This window comes from Gymnogyps californianus, chromosome 5 (genome assembly GCF_018139145.2).
Source record: "Gymnogyps californianus isolate 813 chromosome 5, ASM1813914v2, whole genome shotgun sequence".
NCBI classification, from domain to species: domain Eukaryota; kingdom Metazoa; phylum Chordata; class Aves; order Accipitriformes; family Cathartidae; genus Gymnogyps; species Gymnogyps californianus.
The window spans coordinates 19,533,472-19,555,868 of NC_059475.1; the positions used below are offsets into that span (position 1 = coordinate 19,533,472).

General features: G+C 35.8%; 1 protein-coding gene across 1 annotated transcript in view; it reads left to right on the top strand.

The window, feature by feature from the left end:
* The first annotated feature begins 9,134 nt into the window (after positions 1-9,134).
* The window catches only part of MUC6 (mucin 6, oligomeric mucus/gel-forming), a 53,352-nt gene continuing 40,089 nt past the window's right edge, over positions 9,135-22,397 (top strand). The window contains exons 1-5 of the mRNA XM_050897035.1: positions 9,135-9,186; positions 15,138-15,200; positions 18,509-18,749; positions 20,368-20,494; positions 21,666-21,753. Coding sequence (XP_050752992.1) covers positions 9,135-9,186; positions 15,138-15,200; positions 18,509-18,749; positions 20,368-20,494; positions 21,666-21,753 — 571 coding nt within the window. The remainder of the gene's footprint in view (positions 9,187-15,137; positions 15,201-18,508; positions 18,750-20,367; positions 20,495-21,665; positions 21,754-22,397) is intronic.

The following is a 22,397-nucleotide window of genomic DNA, read 5'->3' on the forward strand; positions in this document are numbered from 1 at the left end:
TATTTGCGGTTCTTGCAGGAGAAGAAAGGATAACACAAAGAAGGTCCTCCCATTCTTTTCTGACTGTATGAAACATCTGGCATTACAATGTCTGCTTCTTATTGAAAATCCAGAGGCTGCCAAACCCTAGAGTAATCAGAAACATACACTTCCTCAGTGAGGGCAAGGAATAAATGACATCTCCTTGAATCTGCACATTTACATAGGCACCACTCCACCACATAGTGAGGGGTTGTAGTAATTGGTGAGAGTATATGTAAAAATCGTAAGCTCTAGCTTTGCCGGTAAGATCAATGAAACACAAATAAATTGAGTTCTGCGTGGAAATGTGTGGAAAATAGATAAAGATGACAAAAGAAAAGCTAAAGTTCCACTTCCACTTCTCTTTTTTTTTTAATTGTCTTTACATTCTGGTACTTCTCAGATATGAATTTTCTACTGCTTTTGAGACTTGGGGAATATTACCTTTGAAGTACATGAGAGTTTTATCATAGACTTAAGCAACTGCCAGCATTCATGGGTGTATAAGTTTTGTTTAATTAAAAATATGTAAACACAGGAGCAGTTCAACTTGCCAGATTTCCCACAGGCAATTTCAAGTTCTTATATACCTCATATTCTCAACACACAGGTACTCTGCTGATACTCTGTTGAGAAACTAAGATAAGTATACTATATACAGCTCGGCAGTCACAGGCCTTGGAACAACTGTGACGTTAACTCAAATGGAATTACTGACATCATACCAGAATTACATCAGTGAAACAAAACCTGGCCCTGCATTTTTTTCACATGCTTTGGGCCACATTAAGCGCTTTGATTGGTCGAAGTTTTCAGTTTTGTATAGAGTTGTCAGCAAACCTGACAGCAGCACAGTTCTCTGGACTCACCAGAAAAGGTCAAAAGAACAGCATGTGTATGTATATGTATATACATACAATATGTATATGTATATGCATATACATTTGTATATGTATATACATATGTGTATATATATGTATGTGTATATGTATATGTACATATATATGTATGTATACGTGTATTTATATACACTGTAAGTATTAGCAGGTGGAAAATATGTTGAGTCTTGTTATAATAGTTAAGTCACCTAGCTTATTTGGATAAGATCTTAGACGCATTTAGCAATGTATGGTCTGACTTCTTAGGAAAATATTAGCATATTGCACCTTAGATAGAAAATAAATTTGGCGAATATCTTGTTTATATTGTATTGTAGATACATAACATACATGCATGTTTTTATTATTCCTCCCTCTGCTTGTTCTTAAACTGAACAATGAGAAACTAGAGATTTCAAGTCAATAATTAAAGTACTGGGACATGTACCTGAAAGGAAGGAAAGTCTAGAATAAAAAAGGTGGAGAACAACTCATTGAGAGTACCTACTACTAATTTAGCAATTATTTTAACAAAGAGCACAAGGGAGTAGTCATACAAGTGTAAGGACTAAAATTAAGTCTGAATCCTGCCTAAGATCTGTGGAATAGTTCTTTATATTTGTCCTGTACGTTTGCATATGAGACACCCACCACCTGACCCAAGGGGAGAAAATCCAAGCTTGAGATATTAAAGATATATCTACATGGCACAATGCAGCAATTCAGTACTATATTATGCTCAGTTTAAAAACTGGAAAGTGAAACTGCCAAATTGAAACTGCCAAATAAAGGCCATTTAATATTTAGTTCTCATTTTCCAGCTGATTCTTCATACTTTATTATGGTTAATCTTCCTTAGGAACTGCAGAGTATTAAAAGTGCATGTGCACTTAATTACACAGAACTTTCAAATAGTGGGGTTTTTTCCCCATGAGAAAAACTGTTCTTACTGTAACAGTGTGACTGATAATAGCATATAGATTTGATTATATTTAATTGCACACAGAAGCAAAGAGCCTTCAGGTCTGAATCTGTAGCATGTATTAGGGTGAAAAATGAGGACAAAAATGTCAAATCTTTGTGAGAAAACATAGTGCTGACATATTTATTCTACATGAAAATAAACACAAAATGGCTGCTAGCCCCTCCATGCAGTGAAGTCTTAATACATTAAATGATCAGCTGACAGAAAGAAACATGACAGAAACATAGCTGTCTGGACTAAGAGGCCAAGCAGCTGCAAATAATAGTTGCAAGTTGTAGCTGCACCTTCATCATGTATTTGTACTAGTCAAAAGTAGAGATATGCAAAAGTGATGCACGTTGTTCATTCTTGCTGCAAGAGAATGTATGATTTTTATGAATGCATTCTTCTTACAATTCTCCATACATAGTGCTCTCTGGCCATTGGAAAAATAGCCATACAGTCCTTTGTTCTTGAAACTGTATGCATGGAAACTACCTTAATTAATCCCTTCATGCTTTTTACACCCTTAACTTTGTTTCATTCTCCCAATAACTTCATTTCTTTAGAACTGGAAAGAGGTTTCCAAATTTCAGAACAAGATATAAGTCATGTTTTTCAAATCTGTTCTATCCTGATTCAGAATTCTAAGAGCTTTGGCAAAGTGAATATCTCTTTCTTTCTTTTTTTTTTTTTTAAATCCAAGTCAACCAAAATGCATAAAAAAGGATCAGAATGTATCAAGTAAAGGGCAAACAAAAGTGTATGCTTGACCATATTATCTTAGCAGATACGTTATATTAGCATCAATTGGAGACTATCTGTTCTAAAATGCACACACATTAAAGGGCAAGTTAAACATGTGATTGCCACTGACTTCCTGTTCTCAGCTCTTAACATTTGTGTAAATACAGGTTTTATTTTACTTCCTTACCAGTAGAGGTCAAAGCTTGTACTTAATGGATTCCTGGTTCACACAATCTATTTGCTTTTCATTCTATATCTGGTAATAAAATCTGTCTGATTATTAAATTAATAGAGCTCTGATGTAACAAGCGGCAAATAACTTTATTTTTTCTAAGTTGAGTTTGAACATTAATTACAAACTACGGATTTAGCTTAGCTGCATAGCAATTATGAGCATAGCAATTAGAAGAACTCAGGCTGTTTCCTGTTCATGTGACTTAACGAACTAAGTTCTAACTAAGCTAGAAACATTTGAACCACAACTGCTTTCATGTGTAATGCTTTCCATTCCTTTGCTGTATTGTATGGAGTCAAAATGCATGCTGCCCAGGAGAACTGCTGACGTATAATTCAGGGTAATTCCTGAATTTCCCTTAGAAAAGGAATACCAAATAACTGTTAAAGCCTAAAAGCTGAAAGAAAAAATTGACCTGTGCTTTCCCAAATTTTTGCTCATAGGATAAATGCTCTCCATGTTAATACAACCCGGAGGAAAAAAATATGTTAGGAATTAAAAAAAAAAAATAAATTATATCAACATTTTCTATTTGGGAAAAAAAGAAGCACACCAAGTTTGGATTTAGTTCAACATAAAGTCTAATCTGTCTCTAGACTTCCATATAAAGTCATCATGAATAGTCAAGAAATAGCAAGAAGGAATACATTTATTGTCTCTACTAGAAGCAAATGAAAATGAGAAAATCAATGCCTTCCTCTACAGACTACTTAATCACTAGAAGACAAATTTGGCCTTAAGAGATACTGCACAGATTTTGTTCACAATTATAGTGTTTGAGGCAAATTTTAATTAAAAAGTCATACAGAAGTATCAAGAGATAGAAGACAGACATGAATAAAGGAGATATACCCTCTATGGTTTCTCTTTCCACAATTGTATCGTTCTGTTCTTTTCTGTCAGCACTGTAGCTAAAATGACCAGAATTTAGGATTAAGTGTTATAGAACAAACTGTGCAGCCCAGACTGCTCCAGAGATCAGAATGCAAACCAGTTTGAGTTCAGCATCAACAACACAGAATTCAGGAACAGGAGAAGAGAGTGTGGGAAATGAGAGCAAACGGAGTTTGCCTTCCCTGTGTTCCTGTGCACAGGAAGGATAACATGGTATCATGTGAGAGTGTACTCTCACAGTGCGGGCCTTGCTTTGTTTTATGCGTTTAGGTTTTTTTTCCCCCACAGGTTTTACTCCAGAAACACTTCAAATATTTTCTCAAAGTTTGTCTTCAGGGCAGTGGATATGCTTCAGAGAACTGTAGGAGTGGCAGGCTTTCTCAGCCTCTCATGTTGGCAGGATACAAAGAGTGAATGACACCAACCAAGGTCCCCACACCTATAGTATCTGAGATATTCATCAAAGTGAATGCCAGAGGCATAAAGCCAACACGGGGAGGTCTCAGGCCATTGTCCCCAACTAATTGTAATTAAAAGTTAAGCACCAATTGATGAAGTATTTACCACTTTTAGAGGCACGTGTTTTAAATTATTTTCTACATTTTTTTCTTAACAAGAATATGGGAAAGACTTGACTTTACAGTCATTTATGTACAAAAGTACTTTTGGAACAGTGTAAGAGTGCTACTGTTGGAACAGTGAAAGAGTGCTGTTAGTTATATCTTAGTTTGTATTCACTTTTCGTCTATATGCACTGTAAAACAAGAAATTAAATCCTCCATAACACCTATAGCCACTGTGCCTCTGTACATTGAAAAAAACCATAATTTACATTGTTAAATGAAATTTTACATTTAAATATCTGTAGTCAGATACCCAAGGACAGCAGAGCTGGCTCCAAGTGAATGGCAGCCCTAACAGTCTACTCAATAGCATTTTTTCTGGTTGTGTGTGAGGTATCTTATCTGTTTTGAAGACTGTATCTGATAAATTCCAGAATTATGGACCATTTTCTAGGTACCAAGATAGAGAATTGTCTTGATTTTGGTGACCAAAAGGAAAGCAGGAAGTGTGGATTTTTACTAAAACCATAAGGTGGATTATTTAATGTCTGATGGCACAATCACACTTGGGCTTCTTTTAGGTACTGTTTGGGGAAGAAGTTTAAGTGTACAAAAAGCATGAAGAGAGGCAGGTAGAAAGGCACACAGAATGAACATAAATACCAGGGGATTCTAAAGGTGGGACATAGGCTGAGGATAAGGGCATAGCTGGGTATGATTTTTTTGTAAATATTTCTCAGCTGAAAAATTCTTATTTACCACAATTGAAACATTCTCAGAATATGTATCTATTTTACTGTCAGTTTCTTTGGAAAACATCTTGGCAGCAGGGGCAACCAGGTGGCTATGTGGTGCCTGCCTGCCTGATTGCCTGCCAGCGACTCAGACAACTAGACAGAAGCCCCTAATGTGTGCAATAAGCTTAGCCTAGAGAAGCAGCAGTGTATGTGATCCTTTGCTCCCTGACTAAATTACCTGAAAGATAACAATGAGAAACAGGCAGACAAAACGGGAGCTTGTTTTCTTATGTTTAGCATAGTAATGCCAGTTATGTTGATCTTTTGGTTTATTTTGAAATAGTGGAATGGTAATGAAATTACCTTGTGTAAGATGAAGCACTAATGCTTCCCCATTTCATTCTGACTTGACTAGTCATTGCATCCCTCTTTCCCTTCCTGTTATATGTTCACAATACTGGATTTTCTGGCCTTTATTTAAAGCATTTTATGTAAAATACCTAATACTGACTACTTGCCTTTCTTTCTTTAATTTTTCATTTAAGATATTTTTTGTGAGAACAGAAGACCAGGATATAAAATATTCAGTATGTGTTACAGCATAAGAATATTTCCTTTTAACTCCTTTTCACTGTAGTGGAGAAATCAAAAATACTCCACTTTTTTCTGCAATAGTACAGAGAAAAGGTTACTAATTTCTTTTTTTGGTTGTCCATGTCCAGGACAAAATTCTCAGTCATTCATTGTTTAAAGTTTTGTTCAGTCTGTAGCTAAATTCTGTTTATATTAATAATTTGCAAATTTTGCATGAGAGATGCAGTCAGCATATATTCAGTTGTCCCTATACGAATTTAGTGTTTCTGCCTTCTACGGCAGAGATACTACTTACTGTTCAGTCAAAATCTTAAGTGATATGGATGTGCTTCCGCTCTTGTCAAATGCAGAATTCTTTAAGGAAAGTGAGATATTTCTGAGGAGCTTCCCCATTTGTGACTATTGCACAGTGTTTAATTTTCCACAATGTGATCTTACCAAGATTTAAAAATGGATTAGATACTGAAGGAAACATTCTGTTATACCCATTGTGAAATTTCTAAGGCAAATATGCAGTGCTTTTTTGGACAGGTTACTGGATAAAAACTGGCCTGAAATCTCCTTCATGTGGCAATCCTATTTTCCAATTTCATGTTTGAAGGATTTCAAACTTCTTTCCAAGTCTGTATTCATACCAGCTATATCTAAATATGCATATAATTAAGGTATGCTAATAGAAAATAAATAGTGTTACCTTGAGACAGTCTATACCAAAAAAACCCCCCACAAGTCTCCCTGGAATGTCAAACTTTTCTACTGAAATTTTACAGTCCATTTGATTGCAGATAGAAGCTAAGATTGCCCTGCCAGTCATAGTGAATGTCTCAGTCATAAAGATAACTCATTTTTATTTAAGAATCTTATTTTACCTAATTCTGATACAGCATTTCTAAGATACTTAATGTTATATTCATTGTATATAAATGATGCTATCATGAATATTCTAAAATGTTTGTTTGAAGGCCAGTCATCTACAATAATTTGGAAGTTAAAGTATGTATGATTTTAATAATCTCATGTTAAACCAATATATCTTACAATGATTTAAGATTTGAATAAGACAGAAGATCAAGTATCGGAGCTCAAAGAAAAAAAACCACCAGATCAGCTGCTGTGTCAGATTGTTATCAAGCTGTAGCCAGTATCTTTACGTACCAGAAAGAGCGAAGGAATCTTACAGGCACGAGCTTCAGAAGTTGGAAATGACTGGAACACCCACAAGGCCTAGGGCTAATCAAATGCTGTATTTTGGTTTGACTCTTTATAAAGATATGTAGCTATTTATCCAAATATACGCAAGGCTGCTAAAATCATACACAAAGACGGATTATATTACTGGAAGTGGAATGTTTTCTTAGGGATCTTCATAAAAGCATCAAAATATTCTAGAATTGATATACCTATAATTTCCTAGATGAATTAAACTGTGCAAGATGGTCTGTTACTTAGTTAAAGTGTTATGACTCTCTCAATATGCATAATTTCTGGTTTAACATAAATTCCTTTGACATTTCAAAATCTTCCAGAAGTATACATGATGCTGGAAAGTAAACTATACCTAAATACTGAAAAACTTTTACTGGATAGTGTATGTGGCCACAATAATCTCTGCTCACCTGTACAATGCCAGTTTCTGACAGTTAATGATGTTACTAAATCAGTTGTTATGACATGGAAAAGAAAACATTAGAGTCGTCATTCTCTCACTACGGCTGGATAGACAATTTTTCACAAAGCTCTTCCACATAAAATAATTATCTATGGACTTAGTCACTTCTCATAGTACTGCAGCAAATGCTTTTGTCTTAGTCTGGACTCCTGACTTAAATGTAGTTGCAGATGGATGCTTTTGATTAATTGTATTTACATTATCATTGGATGTTCTCATAAAATAACAAGTTACTTGTATGTAGATGTGGTCAAATACTTGGTGTAAAATTCTTTCTTAAGTGTCTGGGGTTTAACTAAACAGATTTTTTTTCTCACTGAAAATAATTTTTCTTTATCTTGTCCATTTACTTGTTTTGTTGTAAGGCAGATGCAGAAAATTTTCAACAGAAATTTTGAAATTTAGGCTCATAACTCTATTATCAACAACCATATACTTTACCCTTCAGTTGCCGGGGGGTGGGGGGGGGGAGCGAAGAAAAGACAAAAAAAATAAGGCAGACCTTAATTTCAATTAAAATTTAATGTTTTTATTTTAATTTCAACCAGGTTGAGCAAGGGCTGAAATTACATTAAAGGATGGTCACTGTCTGTCCTGTGCTTCTTCCTACCACTCAGAAGGGATAACTCCGAGAACATGGTGAGGAGCCAGTTTTTAAGCAAAGGAATGATACCAGAGAAGGACAAAACAACAGGAATCCAGGAAAGTAATGAATCACATAACATAAGTATTGCATAAGCGAGACAGGAAAGGCTGAAGAGATTCATATGGAGAGGTAATCCATACCTTTTATATTTTATGGGGAAAGTTGTCTTCTAATTAGACTATTTTTTCCTGAAGTAACTACTGTGCTAGTGAAAAATGACAGGATGAAGCAAGTAAAGTTCTTCTTGCATTGTGTCAGTTCAGTGATGGCAGTGATACAGTGAAGTATCCAGTGCATTCAACATTTCACCTCTGACGTGGAGAGATCCAAGTGTTGCAACAGAACTGGAATTGATCTTTTGGGATGTTGGTGGGAAGGTGGAGATTAACTTGTCAGAGTTCCCAAAGTACCATAGTGCAATAGCCTTTCCCATTTTGTAACACAGATTGCCCTCTGCCCTTGGCAGTGCTAAGGTGGTAGGCAAGAGCTTAGCTCCCTTGCAAACTCAGAAAAGAAGCTGTACCATGGACAGCCCTTTTTACTGAAGCAAAGTTTATCATTTTGCTTAAAAAATCACACAAGGGAGAGATGAACACAATCACTCAGGAGAGTGAATAAAAGTTAATGAAAGAAGAGTTAATAAAAGAATTGGAGATCTGTTTCTCTGTTCATTCATGCCTTACCGGCTTTTATCCACACATTCTTTCCAGCAGTTCCAAAACTCCTGCACTTCATTCTTCCACTTTGTGTACTGGTCCAATATTATTCCTCTCCTTATCAGATAGTGATCATAATTTGGGTATTATTTGTCTTTTTGCATATTGCTTTTGGGTATAATACCAAATTTATTCAGTAAATGAAGTTAAATGTGTTTGAGCTATTACAAATAGAAGTCATTATAAAAACCTTGCAAGAATGATAATGAACTGGAGGAGGTTTGTGTTTTCTTTTTTCTTTTTTTTCTAAATGGCATTTATGTGTGTTGAACTTGATAAAGAGGAGATCCTGTTTGGCAGGTACTCTGCTGTTGCAATTTCTGAAAGCCATGGAAATGAGGGAGGGCATTTCAATTCTATATATAAAGCATCCAAGCTTGAAGAGGTAAGCCTAGAAAGCGGCAGCAGCGGCACTGCCCATTTGGAACAGAGGAAAGTACTGAAAAACCTCTCCGGTTAGGGCATGCATCATGTTTCCGACAGTAATACTGCTCATCTTCTGCAGTTTTCTGCAATCTGCCGGTAAGTCTAAGATGCCTGTCTTCCTCTTGGTATGTGATTTGAAGGAAAATCCACATGTATTGAAACAAAGTGGGTGACTCCATTGTAACATTAGAAAACATGAGGTTCAGGTCTTGCTCTCCTTTCCCGTGACCATCAGAATTTAGTTTACACATTTTCTTCTCCCTCACTGCATCTTAAAACACAACTGCATATTTAATAAATATATGACTGAAATAGAACTATTTGTTCTTAACTTTTTTTAGAAACATGGTTACTGATTTGGTGGATCATTCCCTAAAACTGGTTCCCTAGATACAGGGAATATTTGTTTGATATTAATAACTTATGTTACGTTTCCAAGCTGCCGAGTGCCTTCATCTTTCAGATGTTCACGATGCAGTGCTATAGTGATGTCATTATGGAAGCTGTATATCTTCTGTGTAGAGTGATTATCAAAACCTTTTTCCTTTGTTATGCAAACTGCAAAAAGTATTAAGTATGAGCTATGTGATGGCATTACTTTTTTGAAGAATGATGTGATAGAAAGAATCCTGTGCTGGAAAACAGGCAAATGATTCCAGTCTAAAAATTTTACGTGACTCTTAAAGTATTCCTCCATGTATTATTCAATATAATTCTTTAGTCTTTTAAAGGGCTCTGTCTTAGTTTTTTGATCCAACCCATCTGAATATCAGATGACTGTGTAATTTTTTAAAGAGACTTGACAAGTAAGTTCATTGACTCTGTAGCTACTCTGCCTTCTTACTCATTCCTCTTCATGTAGTGTTTTCAATGGATTCTTTGAGAGTGAGCCTTTTTTGCCATGGTTTGGCATTGCTTAAGATAATGGTTTCTTTTTATCTCTTCTGTATATTCTCTGTAATTATCAATTGTTACAGTTCTGATTTCAAGAACAGGTTGCAAGCTGCTAAAAAGCATACTTCACTTGCTTTAGTTTGAACAAAGTTAAATTTATTTCTTCTGTATTGTGTTTACTACATTTAATGAACCATATAGTTCAAATTGCGCGAGGACATGTATTACTCTTAAATCACTGACTTAAACTGTAGCACTAAAAAAATTTAAAATATAAGCAACTCAACCCTTTTGTAGACTCTCAGAGCCAATTTCTAATCTCAGCTGTATTGTTATAAATCAGGTATAACTCCATTCACTGTATTAGCACCATTGTAACCAAGATCAAGTCAAGTACCTGAACATGGGTCCTAACCTCAAATGCAGACGCCTACAAGTTCTTAATCTATGTGACTTCATATGTTAGATGAGTAGATGTATTACTATAAATACTAATATTTGCAATCAAATGGAAAATGACTGTCGACCCCTACTCAACCACAAGCTTTATGTATAAACTTGGCAATTACAAATAGGGCCTCATCTATAACGGACTGTGTTGACTAGGATGGAACTTCAGTTGATTTTAAACATAAAAGCCTAAAAGTAGGATCTAGAAAATTCTTACAGAGCAGTCTTCTCACTTGGGGATGTATCAACATTTTGGGGCCTTCAAATGCCATGCGAGGTTGGAGACTATGAAAACAAATAGAGATTTCATTCTGTCAAGTAAGATTTTGAAATCGGACAATTTTTGGAGGTATATCTGAGCCATAAAAGGTTGATCTGTATGTTCTAAAACAGGCCAACATGCAGGATGCTCATTGTTTCAAACTCTAGATCCAAGTCTTGTCTCTTTAGAATGAGTTAAATCAAAGGAAGGACTCCAATTCTCCTCTTCATGGATCTGCATGCAAATTCTGTACCTTGAGTCTGTCTCTAACTAGAAATGTAAATATTCATTGTAAGGACACATATTTGATATGAACTCTAATGGAAACTGGAAGACCACTTCGTCTTCCCCTTGATAACTCAAGAAAAGCAGTAAACATGCATTAACCTGATTTAAAAAAACTACGGAAGTTTAAAACCAGATTAAAACTGTTAGTTCTAGCTTTTACTTAATAAGAGATGCTGATTCATTGATTAAATTGAGGCCTCACCACTTTAGTTATTTCCACAGTCATAATTGTGCATGGATCCTTAAGAGATGTTTATGTACAGTCGTGATATTTTTTCTTACTAAGTATATAACTAGGAAGTTACCTTAATTTATGCTGTTCAGTCATCTTTTTTTGCAAGAGACAAAGGGAGTTAATTTCATGTTGAAGAGAAATCATCATGAACATGTACAACTAATTACTAGTATTACAGCTATGACTCTAGCACTACCCTTGCTGTTAAACTTCAGTTTAGCCTTATATAATTTATTTTAAAGCTCTTGTCTTTTCCAGAACTTCTGACATTTCAACATTTCTTTTTGTCCCAAATGGGAAGATAAAAACTGAACTCTTTACAGAACAGAAATCCTAAATTATTTCTGTTTGGAAGTACAAAAAAGATTTCGTTTCAATGTTTTACATCAAACGGAAATGTTTTGTCTTCATTCATTTAGCTGATGTGAAATATTTTGATTGAAGTCATTACAACATAAAATTGTACTTTCCCATAGGGATGTCTCATAGTAACTGTAGTATAGGAACAAAATGACTTATTTCTTCACGGTAATTCAAGTTCCCTGTCTGGATTGTATTGCTGTCATGAACTAGACAGACTGACCACACAGAAACTGCACTTTGACAGGTATAATTCTCAAGGAAGCCGGGCCAAATAGAGTAGAGTAGGAATTGAAAATAAAACTTCCTTTATCTAAGAAAAGTGAAAGTCTGTTTAAAGTTCTATTGAGCTAATGCAAAATTAAGTATTTCATGTCAATTCAAAATCATCCCATTTCTCAAAGGAAAACAGAATACTTGCAGTAATAGTAAAATGCCAGTAAGGATTTCAGTAGTTTAGAAATCTCATTTACCACTAGGACAGCCTTTTAAATGGAAATTCCTAAACGGTTGCTAGATACAACTTCTGCATGGGGCCGTAGCACTTGCTGCATCTATACAATCTGCTATTTCATGTGGTTGTGAATGGTTAATAACATTGCCAGGATGATTTTACTAATCTCTTCAGAGTTAAGTGTGAGAAAAAGAATGTAAATGCAGAGAATAATTAATGTACTCTAACTAGTTTAATAGTTTGATCTGACAGGATACAGGCTGATTGGTAGATAGTCAGTGAACAGTTCTATATTTGTTTTACTAGCTATTCTTTGAGCAAAACATTAAAGTGGATTTCATATCCTTAGTTATTTTCAGTATAACTCTGCACACCTCCATGTAATCCAGAATGATTATTACATTCAATTATTTTATCTAAATACCAAACCTGGAGTATATGTAACATTTTTTAACTGTTTGGCATGCTTAGACTTGTGAATTTTGAGTTTGAAAAGCTTACGAATAAGTTTTGTAAACCAAACTGTCTGTTCTGATCTAAAATATTTGTCTATAAAGTAATAGACTTTTTGTTTTACATCAAGCTCTCTAGAGAGATCTCACTCGAAATAACATTTTAGGCATATCTTCAATTACTGCAAATCAAATATGCTCTGAAGGCAGCTGTTACACACTCTTAAATCCCATTAATGTAGTGTTTGTAGTTTGGGATTAAACTGTAGCAATTGCAAAACTATTAAACCAACAATAATAGATTATTGAACAAATGGAGATACCAAAATCAAGGAGTTCAAAAAAGGCAGCAGCAACTCTAGGTGTAAACAGTGTTAGCTCGATAGCCACATAAACTGACTCTATTACTTTTTGTGGTGTACTTACTGTGATGCATGGTTTACTAGGAACTTGGAAGGACAGAGGAAGAAGCATGTTGTATTCTGGAAATGCCTGCTGAGTTGCAGGCCGACCATGGAGGTTGTACTGAAACACTGGCAAAATTTCAAACAATTATTGGCCAGTGATGACCAATTATAGAGGACAAGGCAGCGTGAGTAAGATATACAATGATTTTCTGATGAGTGTGTCAAACAGCTGTGGAAGTTGAAGTGCTGGCCATGCAGTGAGCATAGCAGCTTGCAACTCAACAGCTAATGAGATGGCTTTGTGCTGCTTCTTTCTTGTGGAAATGTTCTTGTTTAGTTTATCAGGAAGTTATTATGCTGGTAACTTACTCCAACTTAGAAAAATTATGTTACGTTTTACTCTTGAGTTTCATTTTTTGTTTGTAGAGCACTGTCCCATTGAAATGGACACAATATCTAGGAAAAAGGATAGAGGGAATACATCTCACTGAATTCTGCCTTGGCATTTACACTGCAGATAGTCAGCTAAGGTTTCCTTTACACCAATGGAGAGAAATAAAATTTTTGTGTATAATCCATTTGTTCCATGTTAGACACATATTTTGCAAGTCAAATTGTACTCACCAAATTTGTATTTACTTTCATAGCCTGTGAAAAGAGTCTAGACAACTGGCTGAGGTTAATGTCATTTAAAGCTATTAGAAAAACCTTTGGGGTGGGAGCATTTCTGTCACTGAACTTACATCCTTGATTTATTTCCCTTCTGTCTAGATATTCATTGTATATAATTCCACCAGTGTAGTATTTTAGCTCTTAAAAGCTAAGATTAGTTTACTAGATAACATCTTTTTCAATAAGTATTATTTCAGAGAAGAACAGAGGCATAGACTGATGGGGAAGTTGGAGATGTCTGGATCTCAGATCCAAAGCAAAGGCATTTTCAGCAGGTGCTGAAACTCTTATTCTCCAAATTGCCCTCTTGTGCCTTAATCTAGCCTCACATACAAGGCAGAACCTCACCTGTTTTCCTACAATCCTTGAGATACCACATGATAAATGTTACCTCACGTTCAGCAGCACAGCGTGGAGCTGGCTAGAGAGTCCATTACAGTTGGTAAGCTCCCTAGAGGCTTTTACTCTCTTCAGTATATAAGGAAGCAACAGAAGCCTGCAGAGCTGTAGTGTATATATAGATATGTATGTCGACTTGGCCTGGTTTATGTGATTAAAGAAACCTTCTGCCATAACATTTTCTCTGTTGCAAAAGATCCTAAACATATAATAGAGAATTATATGGTTTGTACAGGATATTTGCTCCTGCTATCTAAGAAATACTGGACCTGACAAACTTTAAAAATGAGTAGCACATTTCTGAAGCATCCCGGGTCCTTTTTCTTATAGCTTGCTTTGGTTGTTATCACCCAGCTACTGACTCTATGAAAGCTCACTCCATGCATGCACCACCTCTGTCCCTGCACAGGGCTCACTGCTTGTAGATTGGCTGTGGTGGCCCTTTTCAACATCTGTCTTAGTCTCTTCGCACTTTGGGCAGGAAGCAAGCTGCTAGGCAAAAGAACCTTTGGGTATGTATGAGGACACGGTGCAGTGTGCATATGCAGAGGTCTGGGTTTGTGACAGAAGAGGGACCATTGTGTACTCCACATTTGCTAAACATTTCTTGGCTTCTCATAACCAGAACAGACTTTGTGAAGAGTTGTGTGGAAGGGAGCAGCTAACAGCTTTCATCGTTCTGCCTTAACATGAGCAGCAAAAGCAACAACTAGGCCTGGGGATTTCCCACTCTTCAGCTACGGATCCCATGATTCTTGTGAAGAACACATGGGCATCACTTTTCCCCTATTTTCCCAGTTTTGGCTGTTCCCTCCACTACTTCTACCCAGATGGTAGAATAAGAATTCAAAAACATGAGGAAAGAATTGTCCCACTTTTTTTTAACGAGGAAGATAGGATTTTAGGATGAAGTACAGGAAATCCCATATTGCATAGGATTTCTGGCAGCTTTTGGTAACATTTTACCAGTCACAGAAGAATTTTTTATTACAAGCTGTATTATGTGGTTTTCCACTATAATTTCCATTCAGTTTTGTGTGGCAGGACACAATTCATATGTGCTGACGCTGCTTTGACTTGTACCATGTTTAAAAATAAATAAATAAATATACAACTATTCAACTTCCTTGTGCTCAGAGGATAACTTCTTCCTGTTGTCTTTTTATTTTCACAGCTTTTGAAGGAAGTTATTGGTCCCACTTTTTTCTCCAAAACCAGAAAGAATCTCTGCAAAGAAGTAAGTGCCTGACCTGGTATTTAATGTTCATGTTGCAACTATGAGTAACAATTCTATTCAGCATCAATTCTATATTGCAGAAGACATTGTACATAATAAAAATAAGTCCTTGCCTCAAGGAGCATACTTTTTAAAGCATTAGTTTTAGAAATTCTGAATGAAGAGTTTGCCTATAAAAAGACAATATAATATGTTGTCTCACTCTGGTAAGTTTTACACTAAATGGAAAGTGCTATAGTGTGCCATGCTGAGGTTTTGATGCCTAAGGATAGAAACTGCAAGCAGTTTAGTAGCCTTCCACATTTAGAAATTTGCTATCGAGGTCGTTTGTGTGATCTGTTTGATTTTCATTCCTGCAGATTACTACTAATATTATCTAAGAATTTAGGAAATGGATTCTTTTGATGCTGCAAAATCTAGGAAATTAAATAAAGCTGATTGTCCATATAGGCTAGGTCTATGAAATTATTTAAAAGATTGCAGGTTAAAACAAATTTATGTGCAAGTGAAAGATCAGAATACGGAATAGTTCTTCCTCACCTTTATAGCCAGCAGCCAGTGGGGAGTCAGAGTATGGACAGATCTCTGCTTCAACATCCAGCTGTGCCAGCTGAAGCTATCATTGCCACAGTTCTGGTAGTTTCCCAGAAGTTTTCCCTTAACTCCTAAGAATGGCTTGTGTGCATGCACCCAAATCTGTAAGCAAAATTAACTCCAGCCACCTACTTACTGCAAATTTGTGCTAGTCCTTCTGAGTCTAAGAAATACAAAAGATAGTAAGATACCACTATCTTACTTGCGTAAAAATGTGTGCCATGCCAGAGCACAAAATAATTAGCATGTTATAGCTTTAAAGTACTAAAAATATTAGCTATCAGAAGTACTGTTAGGCAGATATCATTAAAATGTTAACTCATAATTAAAATGGTAACTTTTGACAGAAGTGATTGTGGTATTTTCTGTTACAAAGAAATTTCACTTCGGTTCAAAAGGAGGCTGGACAAGTACTTGGAAGCCAGAGCACAAGGCGGGTAAGCAGACAAATCCCAATAGCCTCACAAAATCCCCTGAACTGGAAATAATTGGAGACTGAGAGAGTATCTGGGGAAGCATACGTGCTTGACCTGATGGTACTCTTCTCTTGGGCAGTCTCTTAATGATCACTGCTGGAAATAAAATACCGAGCTACATCAACCCTTGGTCAGAACCGATGCAACTCTTCACATGTTTTTTTCTGAAGAAATGTGAAGCACTGACTTTTCAATTTAAATTTCATACATTAAACATTTAGTTTTCCACATCCATGACAAGAATGAATAAACGTCATCATGCTAACACGATATACTGTATTTTACAGGACGTGCTGTTCTTCTGCTAAGACAGGATACAGAAGGCTATAACCCTTCTGAAAACACGCAATTTTCACTAGATCCTTTCTAAAATAAATATGGATATCAGTCCTAGTGTTCTGAACAATTTTTCTATCATATTCTAATTATAGACATTCTTCCTAGTAATCCATAATCCTAATGCTTCATGTTAAAATACTATGCTTTACTGTTGCATACTGTTAAAAAGCAACTCTGTGTACTCCAAAAGTTGCTGCATTTCAGTGGTTGACAAGGAAATTCTTAATCTAGTTTGGGGAAAATGCAGAGGTGTAGAACAAAAAGAATGATATAGAATGCAAATTTATTATAATAAGAAGCATTTCTTTAAGCAGAAGAAGCAGAGAATAGCTTGAATTAGGTGAATTCTCATTCAGCATAAGCATGGAAAAGCTACGTGAAGTTCATCCTAAAGGTAAAAATAGTTGAGTACTTGTGATCAGCCAAAAAAACCCCAAAAAAGTCAGCAACTCATCTCTGTCTTCTGTCTGTTCTTACAAGAGGAACAGTAAGGCATGGATATACACAAATTAAAAGAAAATCCCTAGATATCACTTAATAAAAACTGAACTCAAAAGACAAATATATAATCTAGTTTTAAACTTTCTTGAGTTATTGACATTCTCATTTTTTATTTTTCTCTGATAAGATTTAAATAAAAACAAATACACTGAAGGCACTCCTATATTTATAGAAAGGGGCACCTATTGCTCTCTGACCATTGTGCAACCCCAGGTAATCATTCCTTGGCACACTCTGAAAAAGCTGAGGTTTGCTGGTCAGTATTACTTAAGCACAATATATTAAACTAGCTGGAATTGGGCATAAAGGATCAATGATAACAATTAGCCGATTCCTGTTTTCCAGTCAGACGTTCTGGACAGCACAGAAGTATGGAAGAGGGGTACTTTTTGCCCACAGGTAACAGCTCATTGGGAAACAGTATTTTCTACATGACCTGAACAAAACCAGTAGCATTCTGTAGTCATTTGATCACTCTTTAAGAGTAAAAAAATGTTTTGGCTTTAAAGCAGTGAATATAAATTGCAGGTAGACTTTGCTAAACTTACCTGATACTTTGTGCTTCTAAGATATATTCTAAGATACCGGAGCTTCATATAACTCCATAAGCAAAAATAATTAAAAAATGAAAAGAAATGATCTGAGACTGGAAATACATAACCAAGGACATGATTTTACTTACTTCAGTAGTTCTATCAACTTCAGAGTGACTGTTCAAATGTTTTAAGTAGGTATAGAAATATCTAACATCAAGCGCTGGAGTTGTATCTCTTTTTTATTATTCATTTCAACTTCCTAAAACCTGTCAATTCAGATGAAAAGTGATTACTTTTTAAAAATGAAAACTGATTAAAACATTCCATATATTTACAAAGCTGGCTGGAACTTTGTCACACAAACACAGAGCCAAAAAAGTGGGGACTTACAAGTTGAGCTTTGAAGGCTGTCTTTGGATATCTAATGATCTGACTGTGCAATCAATCATGATACAGTAATGCCATAGATAGCTTCATAAATGTTGTGCCTGAGATGTTAAAGGTCTCTCCAGTAGCAAGCTGTTGCCTTTGCAAATGGATTGAGCAGACTGAAATAAGAAGATGAACCTTTATATTATCCACGAAGGAGATAGAAGAGTGTTTCCCAACCTAGGAAGCTAGGGAGCTCTCCTCTGCTTACTGTAAATAAGAACATTGCTCTGACTCTAACTATTGTTTCACTTCCTGACTTGAGATAAAATTTTGAGGTTACAAAAAAAAAAAAGGCTAAGATGTTGTTTACATAATTAATCTGAGTAGAAACTTACTAGCTTTTCCTGTTATTTATATTTGAAATGGCAATCAGATTGAGCAAATATGCTGTTAGCAGGCCTAAACCCATTTTTCTCTTTCACTTTTATAGTTTTGAGCAAGGATTCCTGTTCTACGTGGGGTGGAGGGCATTTTTCAACCTTTGATAAATACCAGTATGACTTCACTGGGACCTGCAACTATATCTTTGCAACTGTATGTGATGAAATCAGCCCAGACTTCAACATTCAGTTCCGCCGTGGGCTGGACAAAAAAATTGCAAGGATCATTATTGAGCTGGGACCTTCTGTTGTCATTGTTGAGAAAGGCAGCATTTCTGTCAGGAGTGTTGGGTAAGATTCTGTGATGAATTGGAAAAAAGTGTTTAAAGAAGGCAAGGAGTTATACAGCAGTTGCACTAAAGAAGACTACTTTGTATGAAAAATGAATTAACAAATTATGGAAGTTAGCACACCTAACTGGACTCTACTCCTATTTCTTCCAATCAAGCATTCACACTCTCTAGATAAGTATTTCATTTGCAGCTATTTCAGTCAAGCTTAGAGTACATTTGTGTAGGCAAAGGGATAAACTAACTTTCTCAGACCAAAACAGTTCTCACGTTGAAACTACAGTCTTCTAGATACTACCAGCCTGCTTATGCTTTATCTCTACCACAAGCACAGATGAAACGGCTTATACCCTTTAGTAGATATTAGTTGAAATTCCTGTGTTTTGCTTAGAGTTTGTTTGATTTGAGACTTAGATAACTCTGAACCCTCTGTGCTAAAGCTAACACATATCTAGGGTATAAGAGAAACTTTGAACTATACAATCAACAGAGAACTAGTGGAGGGACTTAGAAAGAAGTCATTGTGTATAAGACCACTGACTGTTCACGTTATTCCAAGGATTACTATGTCCAGAAAACAGCTGTTTTACTGAGGAATTACACTGATGGGAAACTTTGGGTTCTGCATCATTCATTCTTCTAGACAAATTGCTCCCATACAAGGAAATTTATCCAGGGAAGTTTTCAGCATTTTTATCAGTTAGGCAGTGTTGAATTTTTGTCTGTGAGTACATGCAGATACAGGAAATAATTGACTGTGAATTGTCTGTATCTTATTATACTTACCTGGGTACAATAACTGTCACAACAAAAAGACAACTTGCAGCTATGCCTTAATTTAGCAAACTGTATCTGAAAAAACTTCCTTTATTTAGTTTATGTTACAGGAAAACTATATAAATCTATGGGCCTAACCCAATGATCTGCATTTTAAATTTTTGTCCTACATTCACAAGAACTAAATGCCTTGACTGACCTGGTCTAGTGTTGCACATAGCCCTGCTTCAGGTGGAAGGCTGGCCTGGGCAACTTCAGAAGGTCCCTTCCAACCAACTTTTCTATGATCGTATCACATACTTACTGAGTACTTAGCAAAGTATATTTGTTCTTTAATGTCAGTAGTTTGTAGCATTAGAATTCAGCTGCAGGGATGAAAACCTAATTCTGCTACAACATTCCCATTATGGGTTTCTCTAACCTTGTCAGTTTTCAGTCGTAGCAATAATTCCTGTATTAACAGGCTGTAGTCCATAGAAGATCTTCAGGATAATCAACAATAGTTCTACCACACAAACTGTGTTGCTACAAGTTCTTGAAACATATAACTATACCCTAATAAAACCAAACCAAGTGAATATGACAAGTCCTGCGCAAACATTTTCGCTAGTATAATCACTATACAACCATCTCCTGGTGATTCTTCTATGAAACTGTGAACATTGATTTTCAATCAACAGAAATTTTAATGTATCTTAAATGTTACATTTACAAGGGAAAAAAATTCTATTTCATGGTGCTGCAAGTGCTCAGATTGTATATATATTATATCTAAAAAAGATAACTAATACCTGCATAATATTGGTATAAGAAGGTCAGTTTCTCTTCTCGCCTTATTACAGTGTCATTAAGTTGCCTTACACCAGCAATGGAATTCAAATAGCACCTTATGGACACAACATTCGTCTGGTGGCCAAGCTGATGGAGATGGAGCTAGTTGTCATGTGGAACAATGATGACTATCTCATGGTTAGTAAAATGTTCTCATAAATCAGAAGAGAAAATTCTCACTGACTTACTGGAATGACAAGATCTCTTTAGACTTAATGGGTGCTTTTTGCATGTGTTTGCTATGCGGATATTTATTCTTTTCCTGCTTCATCCATTCCTCTTGAAATAAACAACTTTGCTTTTTATACCTGCATGTTCCTTTCACTTCCAGCATTGGTAGTTAACTAAAGCCACCAATGTTGGGATTTGTGGACTCTTTCACAGATTGTAAACTTTCCTCAGGTTATTCCAGCAGCTACAATGTTTTGCTAAAGGGATGTTGAAGTTGTTCAAAGTTATGTAGAATTTAACAGTGTATGCCGTAGTTTTGTCATTTCTGCTGTGCTTCCCCTGGACATCTTTTTGTTTCAAACATATGGTGCTCCTACTAGCTCCTTTGTTTCTTTCCTTTTTCTGAATCTTTTCATGTTTTCCCTCCAAAATCCCTGATATATTTTAGAGGATACATTTTCTCAGCATGACCTGTGATATTAATGCCACAAAAGACACTGAATTCTAAATTGGTAAGTTTGCTAAAACAGGGAGATTGTTATGTAGTAAATTGTCTGGGAGATTTACCAGCATTGCTATCACACATATAACAGGAAATGCTACTGTCATGGGTACACACTATATTCTACGTACAGTCAGATTATTTCCTCTAATCTAACGTTTTCATAATAATTCATTGATTGTAGCCAGTAGTAATATTACCACTTTACTCTCCAGAGCAATAGATAATTGAATAACCTTCTTCTGAAAATAAACTTTCTTCCTGTAAGCTTCAATTTCTAAGAGAACAAACCTGAAATTCGTGCTCTGTCAACAAAGATATGAGCAAGAAAACAGCATCATTTCCTTTTCTATTTTTTTCTGGCTCCTTAGAATATTATTTCCCCTCAATTCTCTGCAAATGTCTTTTAGAATCTTATTCTTTTATTAAATAAAAAAATCACAACAATCACTATTTGCCTATTGGGAAAAGAAGTTACTGCTTCCAAAACTTTTCCTCCAATCAAGTCACTGAAATTAATGAGAAGGATCACCTTTAACTGGATCCTTGAACTGAATTTGTTTGAGAAAGGTAATGCTCTATAGATAATTTTACTTAGGGTGATCCTTTTAAATATTTTGTTTTATTTTATTTTAGGTTTTGACTGAAAAAAAATACATGGGGAAAACCTGTGGAATGTGTGGAAATTATGATGGTTATGAATTAAATGAATTTGTGAGTGAAGGTAAGATCTAAGGAAAAGTCAGATGGAAGGAGAACTAGTTAAACTGAGTCAAGGTGGAAATTTAATACTGTACTAACATTGCTCTGACTGCTCACTCAGTTTCAGAATTGAGTAAAGCACTCCCATAGGTCACCAACATACCTATCATATGCTTATGCTACACACTGTTATTTGCTATGATGATAATACTGTGGGTTCCTCAGACAAATGATAAGGAGTCTCTTATATTTTAGAAGCAGGTGGTAAGGATTACACTCTCTCTCACCTAACTTTCAGAACAGTCTAGGTTCATAGCAAGGCACAGTGAGGGAAATGATTACTTTAGGCAGAAGCAAGAATGAGGCTATAATAAAAAGAACATAGTGGACAAGAACATTAACAAGTAATGTGTCCAAATAAGGGTGGATCTTTAGAACAAAATAGTTGGTGCTGAGGACTTGACATCTGCGCTATATGGGGTTTGGGGGTTTCACTTCAGAGTCACTCTAATCTGGTCTGTTGAACTAATGCCCATTAGAGTTGGAGCTCGTTACACATGCTCTTGGAGCACATCTTCTGGCTTGGTTTCATCTTAAAGGAACTCTGTATGCCAAGACCACGCCACAATGGAAATCATATTGTATAAAGTGGGGATGTTTGGAAGA